The sequence below is a fragment of the Bufo gargarizans genome, chromosome 2 (assembly GCF_014858855.1).
Source record: "Bufo gargarizans isolate SCDJY-AF-19 chromosome 2, ASM1485885v1, whole genome shotgun sequence".
Classification (NCBI taxonomy): domain Eukaryota; kingdom Metazoa; phylum Chordata; class Amphibia; order Anura; family Bufonidae; genus Bufo; species Bufo gargarizans.
Window position 1 is genome coordinate 479,632,728 of NC_058081.1, and position 26,359 is coordinate 479,659,086.

General features: G+C 43.7%; 1 protein-coding gene across 1 annotated transcript in view; it reads right to left on the minus strand.

Annotated features, from left to right (window-relative positions):
- The window catches only part of CAMK2A (calcium/calmodulin dependent protein kinase II alpha), a 263,773-nt gene that overhangs the window by 149,392 nt on the left and 88,022 nt on the right, over positions 1 to 26,359 (minus strand). The window contains exon 3 of the mRNA XM_044281129.1: positions 12,580 to 12,639. Coding sequence (XP_044137064.1) covers positions 12,580 to 12,639 — 60 coding nt within the window. The remainder of the gene's footprint in view (positions 1 to 12,579; positions 12,640 to 26,359) is intronic.

The following is a 26,359-nucleotide window of genomic DNA, read 5'->3' on the forward strand; positions in this document are numbered from 1 at the left end:
AACCTACTGTGCACATTTTTTCCTGCTTGAAATGAAAGCCATGACACTAGCGCGTTGCTAATCACTAGGCATTGCTAATCAATCAGCAAACTAGCAGGCAACAAGCCATCAAAGTGGCTCTCTCATCTTAAGGCGGAACTATCACACGGCGAATTTTGCAGATGTCAACAGCTGCTGCATGTTGTGCAGCAGAAACCCTCTTGATGCTTTTCTTTTCAATGATATTTTTACTGAGTTTTACAGCTGAAGTTAAACAAAAAGTATGACTATAAACAGGCCCATGAGATTGTCCATTACAGAAATAAATTATACAGCAAGAAGAAAAGTAAAGTGAAGTGAAAGAGAACCAGTTTGCTTATAGCGTCAGGCCAAAAGTGACGGAGTGTCTAGAAAGCAGGAAATGTGAGTTCTACCCTAAAACGTCACAGGGCAGCACCTTCTTTGGGTCTATCAAGCTGCCTATCATGGAACCAGAAACGAAATGACAACAAAACAGCAGAACTAACTGAGAAAAAGGGGAGGAGATAGCGGAAGGAATGTGAACTATATTGTTGATCAGAAAAGCATAAAGATACTTAAAGGGAACCTGTCACCAGTTTTATGGTGTCCAAAATAAGGGCAACATAAATAAATGACTGATTCTCTTAGCAAAATGCTGGGTCACTTTCTTTAATTGACCCAGTCAATCTGCCAACATCTTGTATTGAAAAGCTCCAGCTCATAATGATGAGTCATGAATATTCATGAGCTCCAGACTCTCCCCGCCCACCTGCTGCTGATTGAGAGTTATTTTCCATATGAATCAGCAGCAGGTGGGCAGGGGAGTGGCTATAGCTGTTATTAAATAAACGCTGGACTCAATGACATCACGCTGGACTCAAATCAGCTCATTAGCATGCAGCATCTTTGTGTGTATATTATGAGGTAACCATCTGTCACACCAGTAAGTGAATACATCTAAGGCACATTTTAGTAGTTAATGATTGTATATAATTAGTTAGATTATAATCAAATATCCACATGACAGGTTCCCTTTAAAGGGATTGTTTCACTTCAGCAAATAGCATTTATTATGTAGAGGAAGTTAATTCAAGCCACTTACTAATGGATTGTGATTGTCCATTTTGCTTCCTTTGCTGGCTGGATTAATTTTTCCATCACATTATACACTGCTCATTTCCATGGTTAGGACCACCCTGCAACCCATTAGTGGTGGCCGTGCTTGCACATTATAGGAAAATGCTTTTTCCTACAGTGTGACAGCACGACCACCACTTTAGGAATGCAGGGTGGTCATAACCATGGAAATGAGCAGTGCATAATGTAATGGAAAAATTAATCCAGCCAGCAAAGGAAGTAAAATGGATAATCACAATCCATTAGTAAGTGCCTTGTATTAACTTTCTCTACATGATAAATGCCACTTGCTGAAGTGAGAAAACTCCTTTAATGGGTTTTTATAGGATTTCAGCATTATCAGGATAGAATATCAGTATCTGATCAGCAGCAACACCCGTAACCCATGCTGATCAGCTGTTACTGAATAGCTCAATCTCAGGATGTGTGCACCAGAACTACACAGCTCCATTCATTGTGTGGTGAACAGAGCTAGTACGGTAACTGCAGTGGTGCTCCCATTCACTGGAAGCATGGGAATGAGTGGTGTAGTTCAGGCTCCGATTTCCAGCAACAAAGATACTCCGTAACAGCTGATTGGGATCTCCAGAATGAAGAAATAGATAGACCATGAGAAAATATACATCTGTGTTAAACAGCTTGGTATTAAAATCCTTTTTCTGCTCAGATGTGCACAGGTTTCTGCAGCAGCTTTTCAATTTGAATATGGTGGACCCACTTGCAGTTTAGCCCCATTGAATGGACAAAATCTACTGTCTTCAGAGGTTTGTCCAGGATCATTTTTGAAATCTGCCAATCATCAGACCTTAGAAGTAGACTATATTTACCTGCTGCCCCCAAACAGTAACGTGACACTTAGGGGACATGTTACCACTGAGGCCAATCCTCGGCTGCAGTGGCCCACATGAAGCCAGCCCAGGAGCCATGGAACCTAAATAGAGTGGTGATTTAAAAAAATCCTGGACAACCACTTTAATGTCCTAATCAGATTAATAACATGAAGCTCCTGCGTCCCAGTAGAAAATCTCTATCTCATGAAGTAGAGGGTAGGGATGAGCGAACTCGAACTGTATAGTTCGGGTTCGTACCGAATTTTGGGGTGTCCGTGACACGGACCCGAACCCGGACATTTTCGTAAAAGTCCGGGTTCGGGTTCGGTGTTCGTCGCTTTCTTCGCGCTTTTGTGACGCTTTCTTGGCGCTTTTTGAAAGGCTGCAAAGCAGCCAATCAACAAGCGTCATACTACTTGCCCCAAGAGGCCATCACAGCCATGCCTACTATTGGCATGGCTGTGATTGGCCAGAGCACCATGTGACCCAGCCTCTATTTAAGCTGGAGTCACATAGCGCCGCCCGTCACTCTGCTCTGATTAGCGTAGGGAGAGGTTGCGGCTGCGACAGTAGGGCGAGATTAGGCAGATTAACTCCTCCAAAGGACTTGATTAACTGATCGATCTGCAGCTGTGGATCATTGAGCTGCTGATCCTCAATTGCTCACTGTTTTTAGGCTGCACAGACCGTTTGTCAGTCTCATTTTTCTGGGGTGATCGGCGGCCATTTTGTGTCTTGTGGTGCGCCAGCACAAGCTGCGACCAAGTGCATTTAACCCTCAATGGTGTGGTTGTTTTTTGGCTAAAGCCTACATCAGGGTGAAGCTGTCACACCAAGTGCATTTAACCAGCAATAGTCTGTTCATTTTTTGGCCATATACAAAATCAGGGGCAAGCTGCGCCTGTCACCAAGTGCATTTAACCCTCAATGGTGTGGTTGTTTTTTGGCTAAAGCCTACATCAGGGTGAAGCTGTCACACCAAGTGCATTTAACCAGCAATAGTCTGTTCATTTTTTGGCCATATACAAAATCAGGGGCAAGCTGCGCCTGTCACCAAGTGCATTTAACCCTCAATGGTGTGGTTGTTTTTTGGCTAAAGCCTACATCAGGGTGAAGCTGTCACACCAAGTGCATTTAACCAGCAATAGTCTGTTCATTTTTTGGCCATATACAAAATCAGGGGCAAGCTGCGCCTGTCACCAAGTGCATTTAACCCTCAATGGTGTGGTTGTTTTTTGGCTAAAGCCTACATCAGGGTGAAGCTGTCACACCAAGTGCATTTAACCAGCAATAGTCTGTTCATTTTTTGGCCATATCCCAGTCTAATTCTGTCACTAAATCCATACCGGTCACCCAGCGCCTAAATACTAGGCCTCAAATTTATATCCAGCTAAATCTGTCCCTAGTGCTGTAGCTGGGCGAGTTATTTAGTGTCCGTTCAAGCACATTTCTTGTTCTGGGTTGAAATACAATTCCCAATTTAGCAATTTCATAATTTAGTGGTTCCTGCTATATCAGAGCTATTTGAAATCTATCCCAAAAAGGGTATATAATATTGAAGGTGCACATTGGGTCATTCAGAATAACTTCACACACACCCGCTACTGTGTATTTCCAAGTCTAATTCTGTCACTAAACCCATACCTGTCACCCAGCGCCTAAATACTAGGCCTCAAATTTAAATCCCTCTAAATCTCTCGTTACCCACCGCTGTACTGTTGTTGCTGGGCAAGATATTTAGTGTCCGTCAAAGCACATTTTTTGTTCTGGGTTGAAGTACAATTCCCAATTTAGCAATTTCATAATTTAGTGGTTTCTGCTATATCAGAGCTATTTGAAATCTATCCCTAAAAGGGTATATAATATTGAAGGTGCACATAGGGTCATTCAGAATAACTTCACACACACGCTTCTGTGCATTTCCAAGTCTAATTCTGTCACTAAATCCATACCGGTGACCCAGCGCCTAAATACTAGGCCTCAAATTTAAATCCCTCTAAATCTCTCGTTACCCACCACTGTACTGTTGTTGCTGGGCAAGATATTTAGTGTCCGTCAAAGCACATTTTTTGTTCTGGGTTGAAGTACAATTCCCAATTTAGCAATTTCATAATTTAGTGGTTTCTGCTATATCAGAGCTATTTGAAATCTATCCCTAAAAGGATATATAATATTGAAGGTGCACATAGGGTCATTCAGAATAACTTCACACACACGCTTCTGTGCATTTCCAAGTCTAATTCTGTCACTAAATCCATACCGGTGACCCAGCGCCTAAATACTAGGCCTCAAATTTAAATCCCTCTAAATCTCTCGTTACCCACCACTGTACTGTTGTTGCTGGGCAAGATATTTAGTGTCCGTCAAAGCACATTTTTTGTTCTGGGTTGAAGTACAATTCCCAATTTAGCAATTTCATAATTTAGTGGTTTCTGCTATATCAGAGCTATTTGAAATCTATCCCTAAAAGGGTATATAATATTGAAGGTGCACATAGGGTCATTCAGAATAACTTCACACACACGCTTCTGTGCATTTCCAAGTCTAATTCTGTCACTAAATCCATACCGGTGACCCAGCGCCTAAATACTAGGCCTCAAATTTAAATCCCTCTAAATCTCTCGTTACCCACCGCTGTACTGTTGTTGCTGGGCAAGATATTTAGTGTCCGTCAAAGCACATTTTTTGTTCTGGGTTGAAGTACAATTCCCAATTTAGCAATTTCATAATTTAGTGGTTCCTGCTATATCAGAGCTATTTGAAATCTATCCCAAAAAGGGTATATAATATTGAAGGTGCACATTGGGTCATTCAGAATAACTTCACACACACCCGCTACTGTGTATTTCCAAGTCTAATTCTGTCACTAAACCCATACCTGTCACCCAGCGCCTAAATACTAGGCCTCAAATTTAAATCCCTCTAAATCTCTCGTTACCCACCGCTGTACTGTTGTTGCTGGGCAAGATATTTAGTGTCCGTCAAAGCACATTTTTTGTTCTGGGTTGAAGTACAATTCCCAATTTAGCAATTTCATAATTTAGTGGTTTCTGCTATATCAGAGCTATTTGAAATCTATCCCTAAAAGGGTATATAATATTGAAGGTGCACATAGGGTCATTCAGAATAACTTCACACACACGCTTCTGTGCATTTCCAAGTCTAATTCTGTCACTAAATCCATACCGGTGACCCAGCGCCTAAATACTAGGCCTCAAATTTAAATCCCTCTAAATCTCTCGTTACCCACCGCTGTACTGTTGTTGCTGGGCAAGATATTTAGTGTCCGTCAAAGCACATTTTTTGTTCTGGGTTGAAGTACAATTCCCAATTTAGCAATTTCATAATTTAGTGGTTTCTGCTATATCAGAGCTATTTGAAATCTATCCCTAAAAGGGTATATAATATTGAAGGTGCACATAGGGTCATTCAGAATAACTTCACACACACGCTTCTGTGCATTTCCAAGTCTAATTCTGTCACTAAATCCATACCGGTGACCCAGCGCCTAAATACTAGGCCTCAAATTTAAATCCCTCTAAATCTCTCGTTACCCACCGCTGTACTGTTGTTGCTGGGCAAGATATTTAGTGTCCGTCAAAGCACATTTTTTGTTCTGGGTTGAAGTACAATTCCCAATTTAGCAATTTCATAATTTAGTGGTTCCTGCTATATCAGAGCTATTTGAAATCTATCCCAAAAAGGGTATATAATATTGAAGGTGCACATTGGGTCATTCAGAATAACTTCACACACACCCGCTACTGTGTATTTCCAAGTCTAATTCTGTCACTAAACCCATACCTGTCACCCAGCGCCTAAATACTAGGCCTCAAATTTAAATCCCTCTAAATCTCTCGTTACCGCTGTACTGTTGTAGCTGGGAAAGTTATTTAGTGCCCGTCAAAGCACATTTTTTGTTCTGGGTTGAAGTACAATTCCCAATTTAGCAATTTCATAATTTAGTGGTTCCTGCTATATCAGAGCTATTTGAAATCTATCCCAAAAAGGGTATATAATATTCAAGGTGCACATTGGGTCATTCAGAATAACTTCACACACACGCTTCTGTGCATTTCCAAGTCTAATTCTGTCACTAAATCCATACCGGTCACCCAGCGCCTAAATACTAGGCCTCAAATTTATATCCCGCTGAATTTGAATACAATACATTGGGCCAAATAATATATTTGTTGTTGTGGTGAACCATAACAATGAGAAAAACATCTAGTAAGGGACGCGGACGTGGACATGGTCGTGGTGGTGTTAGTGGACCCTCTGGTGCTGGGAGAGGACGTGGCCGTTCTGCCACATCCACACGTCCTAGTGTACCAACTACCTCAGGTCCCAGTAGCCGCCAGAATTTACAGCGATATATGGTGGGGCCCAATGCCGTTCTAAGGATGGTAAGGCCTGAGCAGGTACAGGCATTAGTCAATTGGGTGGCCGACAGTGGATCCAGCACGTTCACATTATCTCCCACCCAGTCTTCTGCAGAAAGCGCACAGATGGCGCCTGAAAACCAACCCCATCAGTCTGTCACATCACCCCCATGCATACCAGGGAAACTGTCTCAGCCTCAAGTTATGCAGCAGTCTCTTATGCTGTTTGAAGACTCCGCTGGCAGGGTTTCCCAAGGGCATCCACCTAGCCCTTCCCCAGCGGTGAAAGACATAGAATGCACTGACGCACAACCACTTATGTTTCCTGATGATGAGGACATGGGAATACCACCTCAGCATGTCTCTGATGATGACGAAACACAGGTGCCAACTGCTGCGTCTTTCTGCAGTGTGCAGACTGAACAGGAGGTCAGGGATCAAGACTGGGTGGAAGACGATGCAGGGGACGATGAGGTCCTAGACCCCACATGGAATGAAGGTCGTGCCACTGACTTTCACAGTTCGGAGGAAGAGGCAGTGGTGAGACCGAGCCAACAGCGTAGTAAAAGAGGGAGCAGTGGGCAAAAGCAGAACACCCGCCGCCAAGAGACTCCGCCTGCTACTGACCGCCGCCATCTGGGACCGAGCACCCCAAAGGCAGCTTCAAGGAGTTCCCTGGCATGGCACTTCTTCAAACAATGTGCTGACGACAAGACCCGAGTGGTTTGCACGCTGTGCCATCAGAGCCTGAAGCGAGGCATTAACGTTCTGAACCTGAGCACAACCTGCATGACCAGGCACCTGCATGCAAAGCATGAACTGCAGTGGAGTAAACACCTTAAAACCAAGGAAGTCACTCAGGCTCCCCCTGCTACCTCTTCTGCTGCTGCCGCCTCGGCCTATTCTGCTGCTGCCGCCTCGGCCTCTTCCTCCGCCTCTGGAGGAACGTTGGCACCTGCCGCCCAGCAAACAGGGGATGTACCACCAACACCACCACCACCTCCGTCACCAAGCGTCTCAACCATGTCACACGCCAGCGTTCAGCTCTCCATCTCACAAACATTTGATAGAAAGCGTAAATTCCCACCTAGCCACCCTCGATCCCTGGCCCTGAATGCCAGCATTTCTAAACTACTGGCCTATGAAATGCTGTCATTTAGGCTGGTGGACACAGACAGCTTCAAACAGCTCATGTCGCTTGCTGTCCCACAGTATGTTGTTCCCAGCCGGCACTACTTCTCCAAGAGAGCCGTGCCTTCCCTGCACAACCAAGTATCCGATAAAATCAAGTGTGCACTGCGCAACGCCATCTGTAGCAAGGTCCACCTAACCACAGATACGTGGACCAGTAAGCACGGCCAGGGACGCTATATCTCCCTAACTGCACACTGGGTAAATGTAGTGGCAGCTGGGCCCCAGGCGGAGAGCTGTTTGGCGCACGTCCTGCCGCCGCCAAGGATCGCAGGGCAACATTCTTTGCCTCCTGTTGCCACCTCCTCCTTCTCGGCTTCCTCCTCCTCTTCTTCCACCTGCTCATCCAGTCAGCCACACACCTTCACCACCAACTTCAGCACAGCCCGGGGTAAACGTCAGCAGGCCATTCTGAAACTCATATGTTTGGGGGACAGGCCCCACACCGCACAGGAGTTGTGGCGGGGTATTGAACAACAGACCGACGAGTGGTTGCTGCCGGTGAGCCTCAAGCCCGGCCTGGTGGTGTGTGATAATGGGCGAAATCTCGTTGCAGCTCTGGGACTAGCCAATTTGACGCACATCCCTTGCTTGGCGCATGTGCTGAATTTGGTGGTGCAGAAGTTCATTCACAACTACCCCGACATGTCAGAGCTGCTGCATAAAGTGCGGGCCGTCTGTTCGCGCTTCCGGCGTTCACATCCTGCCGCTGCTCGCCTGTCTGCGCTACAGCGTAACTTCGGCCTTCCCGCTCACCGCCTCATATGCGACGTGCCCACCAGGTGGAACTCCACCTTGCACATGCTGGACAGACTGTGCGAGCAGCAGCAGGCCATAGTGGAGTTTCAGCTGCAGCACGCACGGGTCAGTCGCACTACAGAACAGCACCACTTCACCACCAATGACTGGGCCTCCATGCGAGACCTGTGTGCCCTGTTGCGCTGTTTCGAGTACTCCACCAACATGGCCAGTGGCGATGACACCGTTATCAGCGTTACAATACCACTTCTATGTCTCCTTGAGAAAACACTTAGGGCGATGATGGAACAGGAGGTGGCCCAGGAGGAGGAGGAGGAGGATGAGGAAGAGGGGTCATTTTTAGCACTTTCAGGCCAGTCTCTTCGAAGTGACTCAGAGGGAGGTTTTTTGCAACAGCAGAGGCCAGGTACAAATGTGGCCAGCCAGGGCCCACTACTGGAGGACGAGGAGGACGAGGATGAGGAGGAGGTGGAGGAGGATGAGGATGAAGCATGGTCACAGCGGGGTGGCACCCAACGCAGCTCGGGTCCATCACTGGTGCGTGGCTGGGGGGAAAGGCAGGACGATGACGATACGCCTCCCACAGAGGACAGCTTGTCCTTACCCCTGGGCAGCCTGGCACACATGAGCGACTACATGCTGCAGTGCCTGCGCAACGACAGCAGAGTTGCCCACATTTTAACCTGTGCGGACTACTGGGTTGCCACCCTGCTGGATCCACGCTACAAAGACAATGTGCCCACCTTACTTCCTGCACTGGAGCGTGATAGGAAGATGCGCGAGTACAAGCGCACGTTGGTAGACGCGCTACTGAGAGCATTCCCAAATGTCACAGGGGAACAAGTGGAAGCCCAAGGCCAAGGCAGAGGAGGAGCAAGAGGTCGCCAAGGCAGCTGTGTCACGGCCAGCTCCTCTGAGGGCAGGGTTAGCATGGCAGAGATGTGGAAAACTTTTGTCAACACGCCACAGCTAACTGCACCACCACCTGATACGCAACGTGTTAGCAGGAGGCAACATTTCACTAACATGGTGGAACAGTACGTGTGCACACCCCTCCACGTACTGACTGATGGTTCGGCCCCATTCAACTTCTGGGTCTCTAAATTGTCCACGTGGCCAGAGCTAGCCTTTTATGCCTTGGAGGTGCTGGCCTGCCCGGCAGCCAGCGTTTTGTCTGAACGTGTATTCAGCACGGCAGGGGGCGTCATTACAGACAAACGCAGCCGCCTGTCTACAGCCAATGTGGACAAGCTGACGTTCATAAAAATGAACCAGGCATGGATCCCACAGGACCTGTCCGTCCCTTGTCCAGATTAGACATTAACTACCTCCCCATAACCATATATTATTGGACTCCAGGGCACTTCCTCATTCAATCCTATTTTTATTTTCATTTTACCATTATATTGCGATGCTACCCAAAGTTGAATGAACCTCTCCTCTGCCTGTGTGCTAGGCCTAAATATATGCCAATGGACTGTTGCAGTGGTGGCTGACATGAAGCCTGATTCTCTGCTATGACATGCAGACTAATTCTCTGCTGACATGAAGCCAGATTGTCTGTTACGGGACCTCTCTCCTCTGCCTGGGTGCTGGGCCTAAATTTATGACAATGGACTGTTGCAGTGGTGGCTGACGTGAAGCCTGATTCTCTGCTATGACATGCAGACTGATTCTCTGCTGACATGAAGCCAGATCGTCTGTTACGGGACCTCTCTGCTCTGCCTGTGTGCTAGGCCTAAATATATGCCAATGGACTGTTGCAGTGGTGGGTGACGTGAAGCCTCATTCTCTGCTATGACATGCAGACTGATTCTCTGCTGACATGAAGCCAGATTGTCTGTTACGGGACCTCTCTGCTCTGCCTGTGTGCTAGGCCTAAATATATGCCAATGGACTGTTGCAGTGGTGGGTGACGTGAAGCCTCATTCTCTGCTATGACATGCAGACTGATTCTCTGCTGTCATGAAGCCAGATTGTCTGTTACGGGACCTCTCTGCTCTGCCTGTGTGCTAGGCCTAAATATATGCCAATGGACTGTTGCAGTGGTGGGTGACGTGAAGCCTCATTCTCTGCTATGACATGCAGACTGATTCTCTGCTGACATGAAGCCAGATTGTCTGTTACGGGACCTCTCTGCTCTGCCTGTGTGCTAGGCCTAAATATATGCCAATGGACTGTTGCAGTGGTGGGTGACGTGAAGCCTCATTCTCTGCTATGACATGCAGACTGATTCTCTGCTGTCATGAAGCCAGATTGTCTGTTACGGGACCTCTCTGCTCTGCCTGTGTGCTAGGCCTAAATATATGCCAATGGACTGTTGCAGTGGTGGGTGACGTGAAGCCTCATTCTCTGCTATGACATGCAGACTAATTCTCTGCTGACATGAAGACAGATTCTCTGTTACGGGACCTCTCTCCTCTGCCTGTGTGTGTGCTGGGCCTAAATATATGCCAATGGACTGTTGCAGTGGTGGCTGACGTGAAGCCTCATTCTCTGCTATGACATGCAGACTGATTCTCTGCTGACATGAAGCCAGATTCTCTGTTACGGGACCTCTCTCCTCTGCCTGTGTGTGTGCTGGGCCTAAATATATGCCAATGGACTGTTGCAGTGGTGGCTGACGTGAAGCCTCATTCTCTGCTATGACATGCAGACTGATTCTCTGCTGACATGAAGCCAGATTCTCTGTTACGGGACCTCTCTCCTCTGCCTGTGTGTGTGCTGGGCCTAAATATATGCCAATGGACTGTTGCAGTGGTGGCTGACGTGAAGCCTCATTCTCTGCTATGACATGCAGACTGATTCTCTGCTGACATGAAGCCAGATTCTCTGTTACGGGACCTCTCTCCTCTGCCTGTGTGTGTGCTGGGCCTAAATATATGCCAATGGACTGTTGCAGTGGTGGCTGACGTGAAGCCTCATTCTCTGCTATGACATGCAGACTGATTCTCTGCTGACATGAAGCCAGATTCTCTGTTACGGGACCTCTCTCCTCTGCCTGTGTGCTAGGCCTAAATATATGCCAATGGACTGTTGCAGTGGTGGCTGACGTGAAGCCTCATTCTCTGCTATGACATGCAGACTAATTCTCTGCTGACATGAAGACAGATTCTCTGTTACGGGACCTCTCTCCTCTGCCTGGGTGCCGGGGCCTAAATATCTGAGAATGGACTGTTCCAGTGGTGGGTGACGGGAAGCCAGATTCTCTGCTATGGAACCTCTCTCCAATTGATTTTGGTTAATTTTTATTTATTTAATTTTTATTTTAATTAATTTCCCTATCCACATTTGTTTGCAGGGGATTTACCTACATGTTGCTGCCTTTTGCAGCCCTCTAGCCCTTTCCTGGGCTGTTTTACAGCCGTTTTAGTGCCGAAAAGTTCGGGTCCCCATTGACTTCAATGGGGTTCGGGTTCGGGACGAAGTTCGGATCGGGTTCGGATCCCGAACCCGAACATTTCCGGGATGTTCGGCCGAACTTCTCGAACCCGAACATCCAGGTGTTCGCTCAACTCTAGTAGAGGGGCCTTTGGGTGCCCTATAGCTATACCATCTGGCCTTATTAAGAGTAGCATATTATAAGCACCCAGCACATAGGCGAAATGGGGGAAGGCAAGTGCAGCATTTATGAATAGAATTAACTAAAAAAGTCGACTGGATTGTTTTGAGTAATATTTTACAAAAACAGCTGCTAAAGCCCTTGGCAACAGTCCAGAAAGCTGTGGGAGTTTCCTATACATGTAATAGTAACACATCAAGTCTGCCAGAAGAAAATTTACTCTTCTGGAACCTCTCTTTTCTGACTAGTAGAGGTATCACTATTGAGCGCTGCTATGTCTCACCATATCTATGGCTGGAAACCCTAAGAGGTGGCATATGCATTCCTAGCCGCCATAAATGTGGCTGCCATGGAGGCGTTCCCACCTTAGTATAGTACTCCCTTCTCATGCACTAGTTCAAATAGACACAAAAGGCAGTTGAGTGACTGTGACTGTAACACACAATATAATGACTGGCATTTGCATTGCATTCACATGACAGAGGAAATGAAGCATTAGATGGCGTTCATGGAAGTCAGAGCATGGACTGGATGGCCCATTGATTTAAACACTTTAAGGCAATATGAATCTTTTTTTTTTTTCCACTTCTCACGTGAACTTTAATTTTGGTCATAGAAATTTCTGCAGTAAATCTGCCACCTGTGAACATACTCTTAATGAATTGGTCTGTGTTTTAACCACATATCAAAGTAATTTAGTTAGATTCTTGAGACTGACCTATATTCGGATGCTTCAGGAGACGACAAATTCTTGCCTCACGTTCCAGTTTTTGGTGATCTGAAAACAAAATGTAAATGAAAAAAGTTATTTGTTAATTCATTTTAAGTATGCTCACCATTGTAGCTATGCATCATAAGCATTACCATGTAGATTGTGAGCCCTCAAGGGCAGGGCGCCCTATCCTTTTGTACCAGTTTGTAACTCATCTTGTTCAAGCTTAGTGCAATTGTCTGCATTATGTATGTGCACCGCTTACCATATGTACAGTGCCATGGAATGAATGGCGCTTTAATAAATAATAATAATAATACACACTACTGTTGTACATATTTAGCAGAACTCAATTTGTCATTTCAGTTTTTGTTATGCACACTGATAGCTCACTTGAGTCACTTCCCTTTAAAAACTTGGATTATTTACAGAAAGCTATACTACATAGACATTATGGAGGAAGTTTATCATTGTAGGTGTAGCTGACGTTAGTTTTGGAGTTGCTATGTTCACCTGCACTTAATTTCTTAACATGGTGCACGGTATTAATGCATTTTGCGCAAGTGCAATGTAGATGTGCCTATTTCAGTCAGCGGGATATCTAGCGTGGAGCTTTTTCAAAAGTCACACTTCATAAATATGACATAAAAGTGATCTCCTCTTAAATCCCTATTAACGTGTCACTCCACTCCTGAAAGTGGTGCGGGAAGGCCCAGATATCAAAATGTTACAAATACCTGGCATACAAGATTTGATGAATGGCCCCTATGTTTTTCTATCAGGTAGGCTATGCAGAAGACTTTGCTACAAAATGATCTTGACTCTCAGCTGGGGATATCCAGTTTTACTGACATCAATATATGGTAATCTAGTCCCACAAGGAACACTGTAAACCATTTATGGTCCTGGAGTCATGCTGACAAAGGGGCTGAAAAAGTTTCTCAACTAGCCTTGTTTCAAAGCTGCACATACACATTAAATAATTGTCCGCCACTGATTTTGGTGTGACTGGTCGACCATCTAATTTGTACGGTGGGGTTTTGACTTTCCACCTAGAGGTAAGGCAACATATTCAGGTTTCCTGATGCAGATTTGGAAGCCAAAATCAAGAGAAGATTATAAAACAAGAGAATATCCTCCTGGTTTTGGCCTGCTAATCAGAAAACCTGAACGTATGGCTGAACCCTATGGCATATAATGAGGAAAGAAGGATAGGGCTGTTGGATTTCCATAGCTAGATCCTTTAGTTTTCAAGTTTGGCCACACCTTACTCTCCTCTGCTTTTTTAGAACACATGCACTGTACTTTCATGTGCGCAGAGGGCTTAGGTAGTAGGAGCGATAGCCATCAGTCAAATGTTCAGTATCTGCATTGTATGTCCAGACTAAAGCTCATAAGATAAGCATCACCTGGAATGGGTCAGATCAATCATTTGATGGAAATCAATCCAATCATTAACGTGCCAGACTAAGCTGCCATATGAAGGAAGTACTCAAAAAAAGTAAAGCAGCAGTGGGCTTGCACAAAGTAGAAAATAATCGACCACATTTGGCCATTCATACCATACCTTTGCATTTTCTTCAAAAAACTTGCAAGTTCAAACCTGACAGATCACACTTTGCCAGTCACAGTTTGCCATTAGAATGATTATTCATGTATAATTTCTAAATGATTGTTGGTCAAAATTGCCCATTTAAGTCAAAGTGTATGGGTGACTTTAGGTTGAGTTTTGTTGCTAGATGCTATCTAGTAAATTCAGGACAACTTATCAGCCTTTTAGCATGAACTGCTCACCAACATCTATTAACATGAGTCAATGGACGCCAGGAAGTAGCAGAAAAAAAAAAGAACTGTCTGCTCTGAGCCGAAAGTGTGTCATGTTTTTTATTAAGGTTGTTTAGTCTTTGGAGGCTTAGGCTTCAAACTTGGTGGTATTCCAAGTTTAGAAAAAAAAATTGTGTGCTGAAATAAAGAATGATATCATCAGGAACATCTGCTCGAGATTTCATACACAGTTTATCTGAGATCTTACCTAAAATCCAGAACTTGAAAAAATAAAGGGGAATTTATTATGACTTATTAAAGGGTCTATGCATCATACAACTCTTTGTAATTGATTACCTATCCTATGGTTAGGACATCAGCATCCGTCTGTGAGTGTTGCAGCCTCCTCGCAGCCTACCCTAGGCCAGTGATGTCACAACCATCGGTCCTGTGACCTAGGCCAGCCCCATTTCCATTTGGACTCCCACTGATCACATCTTGAGGGTAGTTCATCAGTTATAAAGAGTCGGATAACCCCTTTAAGATTGGTCTTAATCAGAAATGTGATGCAGAAAGATGCACCCTGGAATCTGCTAGTCCATGAGCTACAAAACCAAATCCTTAGCAGATAGAGGTGCAATATTATTTACCCCAGTTTCTAGCATAAATTTACCACTCCCACACTCTCTCCAGCTAAGCCCTGCAGCGTTATGTTGGAGTTTGTGACCTTGGTACCCCAAGAAACTGCCATTCATTGGTTTTTATAACATAAACAGAGCCTTAAAGGGGTTGTCTCATGAATACACACCCTTTCCATATCCCCTGTTAAGGTATGTTGAGGTCATAGACAAGGGCACAGGGCTGGTTCCCTTTGCTTTCTTATGATGAAGAACAAATGGCTTATCATTCATACTAGAGACTTTTTCATTGTCTTCAGTGAAAAATGTAGGGGGGCAATTATAAAAAATGCCCCAAAGACTCTTTTAAAATAGACGTGAGTGAAAAATGGTGGATGCAATTGCCTCATCTTCAGATTATGACTATTATGTGGCACTTTTTTTTACTGTGTTTAATTTAATGTTGTTGATGTGCACCTCATTTCTGAAGGAACTGCTCAGACATCTTTCTTACTTGATAGAAGAGCGTTTTGAATGTTTTTGCAATACTGCTGCCCTTTACTACAGCTTTCTGAGTCCTAGATGTAATAAGTATTTTTGGTGAGTGTATGCCAACATACAGTATTTGCATTATATTCTCACAAATATTTCATGAATATGTTCCTCTATGACACGTGCCATACCCTGACCAGGTAATGATGTTGAAAAAACAGAAAAAAGACTATTCCTGTGAAATAATTATCACCTAACTACCTGATGACCTCATCTACCATTTCTTCATTTCTTTTCTCCTCAGTTCTGAGGTCACTAAACAGGACACAGATACACCAGACTCATTCAACTGCATCTGACGAATGCTTCAGATTGTTTCATAAAGCAACCAATGTCTGCAAAACCCCAACCCTGCTACATTGTACACGCGACAATGAGTACACCCATCCTGTAGGACCTCCATCATCTTATCCATACCCCAGGGAAACTAGGAATGTTTTAGGATTTGATGAAACCGGGGTCCCTTAAAAGCTCTTTCCTGCTTATCATGAAGCAGAGACTTCTAGTTTGCTCCTGCTATGTCTGTCCACTTGACTTGACTAAATTGTGTCTGATGTGGCTTCTTCTGAGTAATGTCAGCTGATATTGGCACTCTGTGGCCATATCATTATTGGGCACAGTATAGTACTTTTGCAGTTCTGCTATGTAGTCTAAAGTTCAAAAGGAGAACAAAGCCTTTTGAGGTACAAGTTCCCAACATTTCAAATTTTGAACTTGGTTGTATAAAAATTTCCAGTGTTTAGTAGAACTCTTGCATTACATGGCACTATGATATCAGCTCTTTCTGGCACTATTACTTGTATTTAGGCACTGCAATTTGGACACTGCATTAGGGTCCATTCACACGTCGGTTTTGGTGTTCCGCATCCGTTCCGATTAAAAACGGAACGTTATGTGGATCCATTCATTTTCAATTGAATCAGCAAATAATCGGACAGCACTCATAGTGCTCTCCGATTCCGTGATTCCGTTCCGTTCCGTGGGTTCCGTTATTCGGATCCTGGAAAAAACATATACCCTGTCCTACTATTTGTCCGATTTTGCGTTCCGTCATCCCATTCTAGTCAATGGATCCGCCGAAAATCTGGAAGACATGCTAAAAGCATCCTCATGTCATCCAGATTTTCGGATCCGCAAAAAACAGGAACGTTTATCTGGAAAGGTAAAAATACTGACGTGTGAATGGACCCTTAAAGTGTTATTAGACTTATTTTCTGGCCAATTCTTTTTGGATTCTTTTTGAAAATCCTTTAAAATGTATTGCTGAGGACTTACTACTACCTTGATTTCAGTGCTTTAACCCTATTCTTTCCACACTGCTCTGAACAGTAGAAATAGAAGGAATTTACCTGTAATGGTTTGGGCACAGCTGGTATGAGACAGCTGCTCCCAGCATTTTGTGAGTTTAATAATTTACATCGTCACGTTATACTGCTTGTCTCGCCTGTAGTTATTGTAAAGATTTCAGTGCTGTGTCAGTGTATATAAATTTCACATACATAAAAGTTCATTCAAGAACATCTTGGTCTTGAAAAGCCTTTCCCCGGGCTGCACCGCTCTCCAGTCACGTTGTAGTGAATCAGACAGGGTCCTGCACTTTGCTTTCTTTATAATCATTCCATGGCGGATTTCACAGGCAGACTTTTGGCATGGACACAAGGCTAAAATTCCGCCAGCGGCCGCGTGGTGTCTGCCTCTGCATTGGAGTTTGCAGGCCAGCTGTTTAAAGCTGCAATCGCTCCAGGAAAGGACATGTCCCTTCCGGGCATTGTTTGCAGGCAGCTGCTGCTTCAAGTGCGATGGCTGTCAATGGTGCTAAGCCACAAGCTGGTCTGCGGTCTCTAACATGAACAACTGCAGCAGAAACCTCTGCAGTATACGTGGCGGATTGTGACAGCGTCAAAATCAGCTGTGTGAAAAGGCCCTAAGTCATACTATACTGCTTCAGTTTAGGGTTCACCACAGCTCAAAAGAGGCTCTTCAACTGAATAAACATTGTTCCAATGGCTGCCATGACAATCTGCAGAAGCCTTACCGCAGATGCCAATGTGTACTGTAAACAGAGTAAGGGGGCTCATGGTTTCCTGCTCTAGACCCAGCTGTAATGCATAATCAGTCCCCCTACATCTAACTTTTTTTTTTTTTTTTTATTCCTCCCACCCAGTGGGACCTATAAAGGGAACTATATTTACATGCCCCTTGCCACTTAGTTGTTGCTATATGGACCAGACCTGGTCTTCATCGCACTTCCAGGCCAGACCATTCAACTTCCGCATGGACAGGGTCACGTTCACCACTGCAGCGAATGGTGCAATGTGTCTCCAAGCAGTAGGTCACTGCTGGATCACTTACTGCTTAGGGACATGTCACCAGTAAGGTGCTACAGAGACGCACATGATGCTGTCCATGCAGGAAGTTTAAATGTGGAGACTGGAACACCAGTAAAGACAGCCTGGGACTTATTGAGCCAAAACAGAGCATCGGGGAGCAGGTAAGTGTAGTTCTCTTGACAGGAACTGCAGGGTGAAAAAAAAAAAAAAAGCAAACCATGGAAAACCACTTTAAAACTGGCCATGACAGCTATCTCTTCTGTCTCCCTCCCATCCTCCCTATACATGCAAACGTCTGGCATGGCCGAACGTGTCTGTATATGCTATAGGCAAAGTTGAAAAATCCTTTGCTAGTTCTGGTGGCAGCTTCTCTTCCTGGAGGACAAAAGAATTGGGCAAAAATATTTATTTTGCCCGATCCTTGTCTCCCCCAACATCATCTGTAGAGGGAGAGTCAGAAGCTCCCCATAAACATTAGTGTGACGGTTGAACCCGCCGTTTTCAGACGACAAAAGTATAATGTGTATGGGCAAAGTCCAAGACTACTGTATGCGATGCTCATTGTGTCCTCTAATAATGATGCCTATACAGACTACATAGGTTTTGTTTACTTGGTTGTGAAGATAATCCACAATTAAATAAGCAAAGCATAAAAATTACAATATTAAATCATTTAGTTTTTGTCACGTTTCCAAAGGCTCCATACTTGTGTTTTTTTTTAAAATATATTCCAGAATGTTTATATAATACTGTATATGATATATATCTATATTTACACAGTTTTCTATTTAATAAAACTGTTTTTCTGTTTACAGTTTCATTCCTTAATTTTATTCACTCTGTCATATTTTATTTTATGTTTACAAGCTTTTTTGTTATTGCCTGGGATACAATAATAGGTAATTACATTAGAAAACAGGCAGCAATCACGCAGTGCTACAACTGCAACTCTACTGAACAATCAGAAACCATTGTCTGCCCACAGCAGAATGGCTGCATGCTTTTTGCCAAGATAATTTAACTGAATGAAGCCTCAAATGAGCCATCACCTTAAATTATTAGCAACAGAAAAACATGATGCCAAAGTGTGCTATTCGTGAAGCCACTTCAAAAACAATTTGTAAAACCATTAACTTTCTTCTTATAGAAGTTATCAGGTTAGGTCTGTCTGTAACAGGATCAGACCTTACAGACAGAACCATTTTGGTCCTGTGTGGTATGCATGGATGACCACTCAAGGATGGATGAAGGACACAGTTGCCAGTTAAAGTGTAACTACCATTTTGGATTATTTATAATATAGTGTAGAGAAAGGGATGTTTAACAATTTTGTAATATACTTAATTAGGGAAATATATTTATTTGTTCTAGAAAACAGGTTCTATAAAGTCTTATCAAATCTTTAACAGCATTGCTAAGGAGTCTGTTATCAGTCTTCAGCATTTTACTGAGCACTTAAGATGCCTGCATGTAACATGCCTGTTGTCACTACCTAGTCCCTGACTATGTATATGTTCTCTATCACTGCGCATCACCCTAGCTATCTGACTTGTTAGGCAGTCATCTTCACTGCACAGTACAACGGATGACAGAGAACAAACTCTCTTTAGCAACGCTCAGAGCTTTGCTAAGAAGACTCTTTAAACCGAAAAGACAGCTACATTTTCAGCATGTAATATACTTTTATTAGGGAAAGTATGTTCTTTTTACAATCTTGAACTATTATCTTTAGTAATAAATGATTAGTACTGCAGATAAGGAGTCCAGATCACTATTTTTTATTTTCTTACTGCCCCCATTCCCCTGCTGGCAGCGTTTAAAGCTGGGGAGGGAGAAGGCAATAGCGCGGCAGCGTGGCAATAGTAAAACAAAAAATGATGATCTGGAATCCTTATGTGTAGTACTATTCATGTATTACTGCAGAATATAATAGCCCAAAATTGTGGTAACAGATTTCTTGTAAACAATCTCTTTAGCACCCATCTAACCAAGCATTACTAAGCACAGTCCATCTTCAGCATCTTACTGAAGATACTGATGCTTCCAACCTGATTCCTAACTCACTATCAAGTGACAATGGGTCAATACAAGAAACAAGCTAAGGTCACGGCAAGTAGTGGAGAATCGGAGTTGTTAGGTAGAAGTAGTCAGACAAAATAATGCTCCTTCTCTGGTTAACTAGAAACTAGGAGCCTAAAGTTCAGGAACTATCTCCTTGAGAAAGATGCCTTAAATTCCATGGGGCCGCCAGAGATTAGCTGGGGAAGAATTACAAAATGTGTTAAGAGACCAAGAGCAAGCGCACACCCTATAATGCAGCATAGGACTGGTTTAGAGGAAGCACAGGCCACAGCCTGCCAAAGCAGCACTAAGAAGGAGAGCACAGGTGGGGGGCAGCAGGGTGAGTAGCACAGCGTCTGTGCCCAAAAGGACAAGCGGGCTGTAGCGGGCACAGGACACAAGTGCAACATCGTATTCAGCGCTCAGTAGAACTCTGAAGACAGGCTCTCCTTTATTCTTTACAATGCTTAGTTAAAACGTTGCTAAGGAAACTGTTTACACACTGTTTTCTAGTGAAAAGAACCCATTTCCCTAATATAGTGTATTACAAGCATGTTTACATCCCTGTCCCCAAAACAATGTTACATTCAAATCCAAATATCAGTTATAGTTTACACAAGGTGATTTTACTAGTCTCTTGTAGAGCAACAAGCTTATCCTCTTAAGGACTGAGCTTATTTTCATTTTTGCATTTTTTATTGTTCTTCCCTATATTTCAGAAGAAGCCATAACTTATTTTTCCATTCATATAGCCATATGGGGACTTTTGTTTTGCGGGACTAGATGCATTTTTTAATGACACCATTTAATTTACCATATGTTGTATTTGAAAACGGAAGCTAGTAAATGTACCCTTTAAAACGTCACTTTTATTAAATCTAGATAAAATAGAACCCACAAAAATGTAGACAGACAAATAATAATAATAAATGATAGGATCACTGGGACAAATGACCCAATAGGACTATACACAATAGTTTGAGGCAGATATAAGGAAGGTTACCGCCATGTGGTTACCCACGGTACCGTTGATAAGAAATGGAGCAGCCACCATTGATACCATACATCTCAGGTGGAATAATTTGGAACAGGATTAGTCCAGGATAGGGTCAGCTGTTCATCCTGGATGTTCTTAGATGATAAAACAAAGTACTCCAGTTCTGGAGATGCAGCGATAAATGCAGCTGATATTATAGGACCAAGGAGGGCTGGACAATGGGATAACTGACCCTAACAGCCTATACTATCCCGCCTACCTAAACAAACGCAGCCCCTAGAATTGGACTCCCTGCCTATATATCCCATGCACGGATGCCCAATACGAATGAAAGTCCATGGGGTGGCTCAGTGACCAAATCTCCCGACGCGTTTCCCCAGCTATGATGCAAAGGTTCATCAGGGGAGGACAGTAGCGACCAGCATGGTGGCTAAGGCGATAGTGGCCAATATGATAGCCGGCTATCATATTGGCTACTATCGCCTTAGCCACCTTGCAAGTTGCTACTGTCCCCCCCCCCGATGAATCTTTGCATTAGCTGGGGAAACACGTCAGGAGATTTGGTCACTGGGCCACCCCATGGATTTTCATTCGTCATCTCTCCACATGATCGCCCGAAATGATTATCTACTCATCTACATGAGCCTTTAGACTATACTAGAGCCCCCACCATGCTGATATTTCTCCTTATTACTTTATTAGGTAATGGGAAAATTCCTACCACAGCCCTATTATCTCTGCCACTATTTTGCTTCAACTACCACACCCAAGCATTACTAACTTATTCTTCATTGAGCTATGTGTTTCCCCTTACCATATCATGTACCTGTACCACACTCCTCCATATACTACACCCTACCACTGCTGACACCCAGGACTCTTCCTCCCACCATAAAAACCCTTATTTCTATCTCAATATTCCCTGATTACCATATTCTACTGTTAAAGAGTTTCTGATACCTCATCTCTGACCTGAATTGCACAGTCTCACACAATATTGCTTACAGGTTACAGGCTAGTCTCTGTCACCAACCGCTCTCTTTCACAGGCCCAGGGGTAAACATCTTTTCTTTACCCCTCATCTCTAACTGCAAACCATTTGCACTAGTTCCAATCCCTTCTAGTAACCTCCCATTTTCTTGACATGTTGTATCTTTTTCTTTTTTATTAGCAACCAACCCTTTTAGTTCTCACAGGAATAATACTGGAGTTGTCTCCAGCTGCAGCCACCAGCTCACTCTTCCATTTTCAGCATAACACTGAATACCAGGAATGCATGCCACTCTATTTTATCATCTTATGCCATCTGCTTTTAGTACATATGCAGGCGAGAGCTGGGAGTAGGGGAGTGGTAGTTAAAGCATTGATAGGATTGATGGTGGTACACAATGGAAGTCCTTAATGAGGCCATGCAGTGATCAAAGGGTGTACCCGGTCTTCTTTTAGGGCATACCATGGACTTTTGGGGTCTCCTGCTTGGTGGTGGCTGGGGTGCCCTTGATGTTAGGTGGCTGACAGGGTGCAAGGCAGCACAGTAGGGATGGATGGAGGGCTGGCGAATGATGATGGAGTCAATGACCAGGCCTGATTGATTACAATAAATAAAGTCTCTCTTTACTGAATAGATATTAGGAGTAGTAGTTCATATAGCAGCTAGAGGCACAGTTCTGAAGTATGTTACAGAGTAGGCTTCTCCCAATAGTTGTGTGCAGGCAGTAGCAAGTAGAAATTAGGGATGAGTAAAACCATGGATGTTCGGGTTCAGTCGAACTTTGGTTCAAAGTTCGGTTCGGGTAACTGAACTTGACTCTGAACCCCATAGAAGTCAATAGGGACCCGAACTTTGGTGCTGTAAAATGGCTGTAAGTAGTCGTAGTAAGGGTTAGAGGGGTGCAAAAGGAAGCAAAATGGGGGTAAGAGCAGACAATTGCCCTGCAAAGAAATGTGGATAGGAAAATGACTTAAAATAACATACAATAGAAAAAAAAAAATATATTAATCTTTAACTAGGAGGCGGAGGTGGCGGTGTAGGTGGAAGAGGCGACGGAGGAGGAGGAGGTAGCCAACACTGTTTTTGTCTATTTTTTATTTTTTTTTAAACTCACTCTAAGTTTACTTTGCTTTCCTTCCAAATTACCACAGGTGTGCAATTCCATTCTCATTAACTCTTTCTGCAGTTCCAAGTTGCAGGGTGCAGATCTTAGATTTGGATGGCTAGTCATCTCAAAAGTATGGTGGGCACCAAAGTAGTATACTCTTCACAACCAGTAAAGTCTTGCCATAAACATTACTGTCTGAATCCAGTACACGACTTTGATGGTTCTAGACCAGGGATGGGCAAACTGCGGCTCTCCGGCTGTTGTAAAACTACAACTCCCAGTACAACAGCTGGAGGGTCGCAGTTTGCCCATCCCTGTTCTAGACCATCTATAGATGTCTGTTCTCTTTCTCTCAGGGGTAGTATCTCAGTTGTTCTCTGGCAGCTTTTCAGTGTCAGGATGGGGCTCTACTTGGCAGAAGCTCACACATGCAGGTCTTGCATCTATCTTTGCTCAGCTAAGACTCCCTCTAGCCAGGGGGCAGGCCCAGACCATCACCCTGGGAACTAGGCTAAGGCTGCTAGTCTTAACAGTTTTTTGCTTACATACATAGCCATTAGGTTTATATTGTGCAAATAGGTGTTTTTACAAAAAAGGTGTTTTTAACAATAAATCACATTTAACGCTAATCTAAAGCATAAGGTTAACTATTTAGCATTAAATTAATCCTTTGCAGTGATCCACTGGGTCATTACACATACTGAAGGACCTTACTGGAGCTGGCCCTCTAAGAATTCTTTACTATACAAATATCTTTGGTGCCATTCAACTGTAATATGCAGCTGTGATCATACGATTGCTCAATAGATGGAAGAAAACCTAAGGTCCCTTCCACACGGGCGAGAATGCTTAGTAAAATGTGGATTGAGGGGTTAAAAAAAATAAAAAATAAAATCACCTACTCCTCTTGATCGCGTAGTTGCCGATCTCTTCTTACTACTTTAATCATGAGCTGCCGGCTAAAGGACCTGTAGTGACGTCACATCACATGGTCCAATCACATGGCCCATCACCATGGTGATTGACCATGTGATTGAACCATGTGATGAGCTCAGTGACGTCACCACAGGTCCTGAAGAAAGAGCAGAGACCGGCAGCTATGGAGGAGGTAAGTTAATTTTTATTTATTTTTTTAACCCACAATTTACCACCTACTAAGCATTCTGTATTAAAGAATGCTATTATTTTTCCTTATAACCATGTTATAAGGGAAAATAATAAAATCTACACTACAACTAACCCAAACCCGAACTTCATTAAAGAAGTTCGGGTCTGGGTACCACATTCAGTTTTTTCTCACGCGCGTGCAAAACGCATTGCACTCGCGTGGAAAAAACTGAACCACGCAACACAATCGCAGTCAAAACTGACTGAAATTGTGTGCTCACTCGCACGATTTCCCCGCCATGACCCCGCATGCTATCCGGCCCCAATCCATAACGCCCGTGTGAAAGAAGCCTAAGTGTTTTTCAAAATATACATTCTCTCTATTAACATTATACAGTACAGTATACAGAATATACCTTCTGTGCATTGTGTATATAGTATGTATACCTTATATAGTGCTTTCCTTTGTTTTCAGTGCGATATCTGTAATGTCTATTACATCCTACCCAAGGTATATGACTTGCCAGTACACTCAATGTTTACAGGGAGTCTCACCCACCGTAGTGCACATGCTGTACATTTACTATTCCCACACCGGTGTCTCACAGCTGCTTGAAGGCACGGTACATGGTAAATCACAACTCTTCACAACATGGCATCCCAATGGTGCAAATTCTTTGCGATATATAGCATGCATAAACATAACATTATAGCTTGCATGTTCTAGCAAACAGTCACATTACTGTTTATCTAGGTGGTGTTAACACCATGACAGGGTCAAACATTAACCTACAGGAACAGACACGGCACAGGATAGAGGTGTCTTTGTAAGTGGTAAAACTGGGATTTCCAACAAGGTCATATGTAGCTCTCCCATGAACATCTCTGAGCGGCATTATCCTAAATGACAGAAATTAGATAGGAATTTGAAAAAGTACAGTGGCTCCACAGCAACGGGGGCTCCAGATCAATAGAGCTCTAGATTGCTGCGAGATTAGACAACACATCATTGTCACTTTTCAGTAACTGCAATGTACTCTAACCATTTGCTAATTACATCACATCAAATGGAATAATAATGTTTGTCTGTGATCAGGAGGAGGCCAGGAACAAACTGACAGCCCCGACCCAATGATGGCAGCAGGAATAGAAGCTGCCACGACCATCTGCTGTTCAGTGACGTGTATGCACCATGCTAAAGAAGATTCATTATCACCAATAAAAGCCAAATATTGTATAATTAAAGTGATTCAGTGACAACTTAAAGGTGAATTCTACTTCTTGGACATAGTAGTCAATAGAATCGGTAGAATATCTCAGTGTGTCAGTATTTGCTATTCACATATTCTCAAGGGAAGCATAACTGAGGAGGGGACATTGGGGGAGAATTATCTTCCGCATACACCAGAAAACTGCCAAACCTCACGCTATCCTTACCACTTTTTGAAAAGGGTGAATGGCGTGGTCGGGGTGTGGGCGAGGCGTGCAGCCCAAAAAGATCTATTATCCTTTATGCCAGTTTTTCTGCCATAAATGATAACTGAAATCTATGCCGGCTATGAGCTGGTGAAGATTTCACTCTACGTGTATGGACTGCTGAAGGATGCGCTTAATTAATGATGAGGTGCCGTTCATGATAGGTCTCCTCCATTGTTCTTTTATACGTAATGTCTGTATAGTTTGGTATATGGCTGGCCATACACTCTCTTAGGTAACAGGTACAGCATCTCTTTTAACCCTCCATACAAATGCAAGCTCAGAAGAATAATGGGGAAAGAGAATCGGGCAGTCGAAATCCAACCGCTGGATCCTTATCTGCCTAACATTTGCCATTGGGGAGAGTGGAGTGGGCCCCTATACACATTGGATAATTGCATTTCCACCCAATGGATGTACTACCTTGGGATGGGGGGGTTAGTCAAGTTGTTTTTCTTGGACACTTTTGTTTCTCTATGGGTAAATATAGATGGTCCACTTTCACACATGGCTAACACCCCACCCTTATGTGGTGGCGATTGGCTGCACAATTTTGCTGGTAAAACCAAAATATTATTACGTTCAAAAACCTGCAGCCATTGGTTCCCACAGATGAGCAAAGTTTTGGCTTTATGTGGCAGTGGTCCGTCTGTTCTTACCCTACTCGGTGCACATCCATACCAACAGCTAAATAATCAATGGATGGATCAGGGATGATAACTGGTCTTGGTCAGCAGCTATCACATGTATATGGACAGCTAAAGTGCCATTAGGATCCCACTA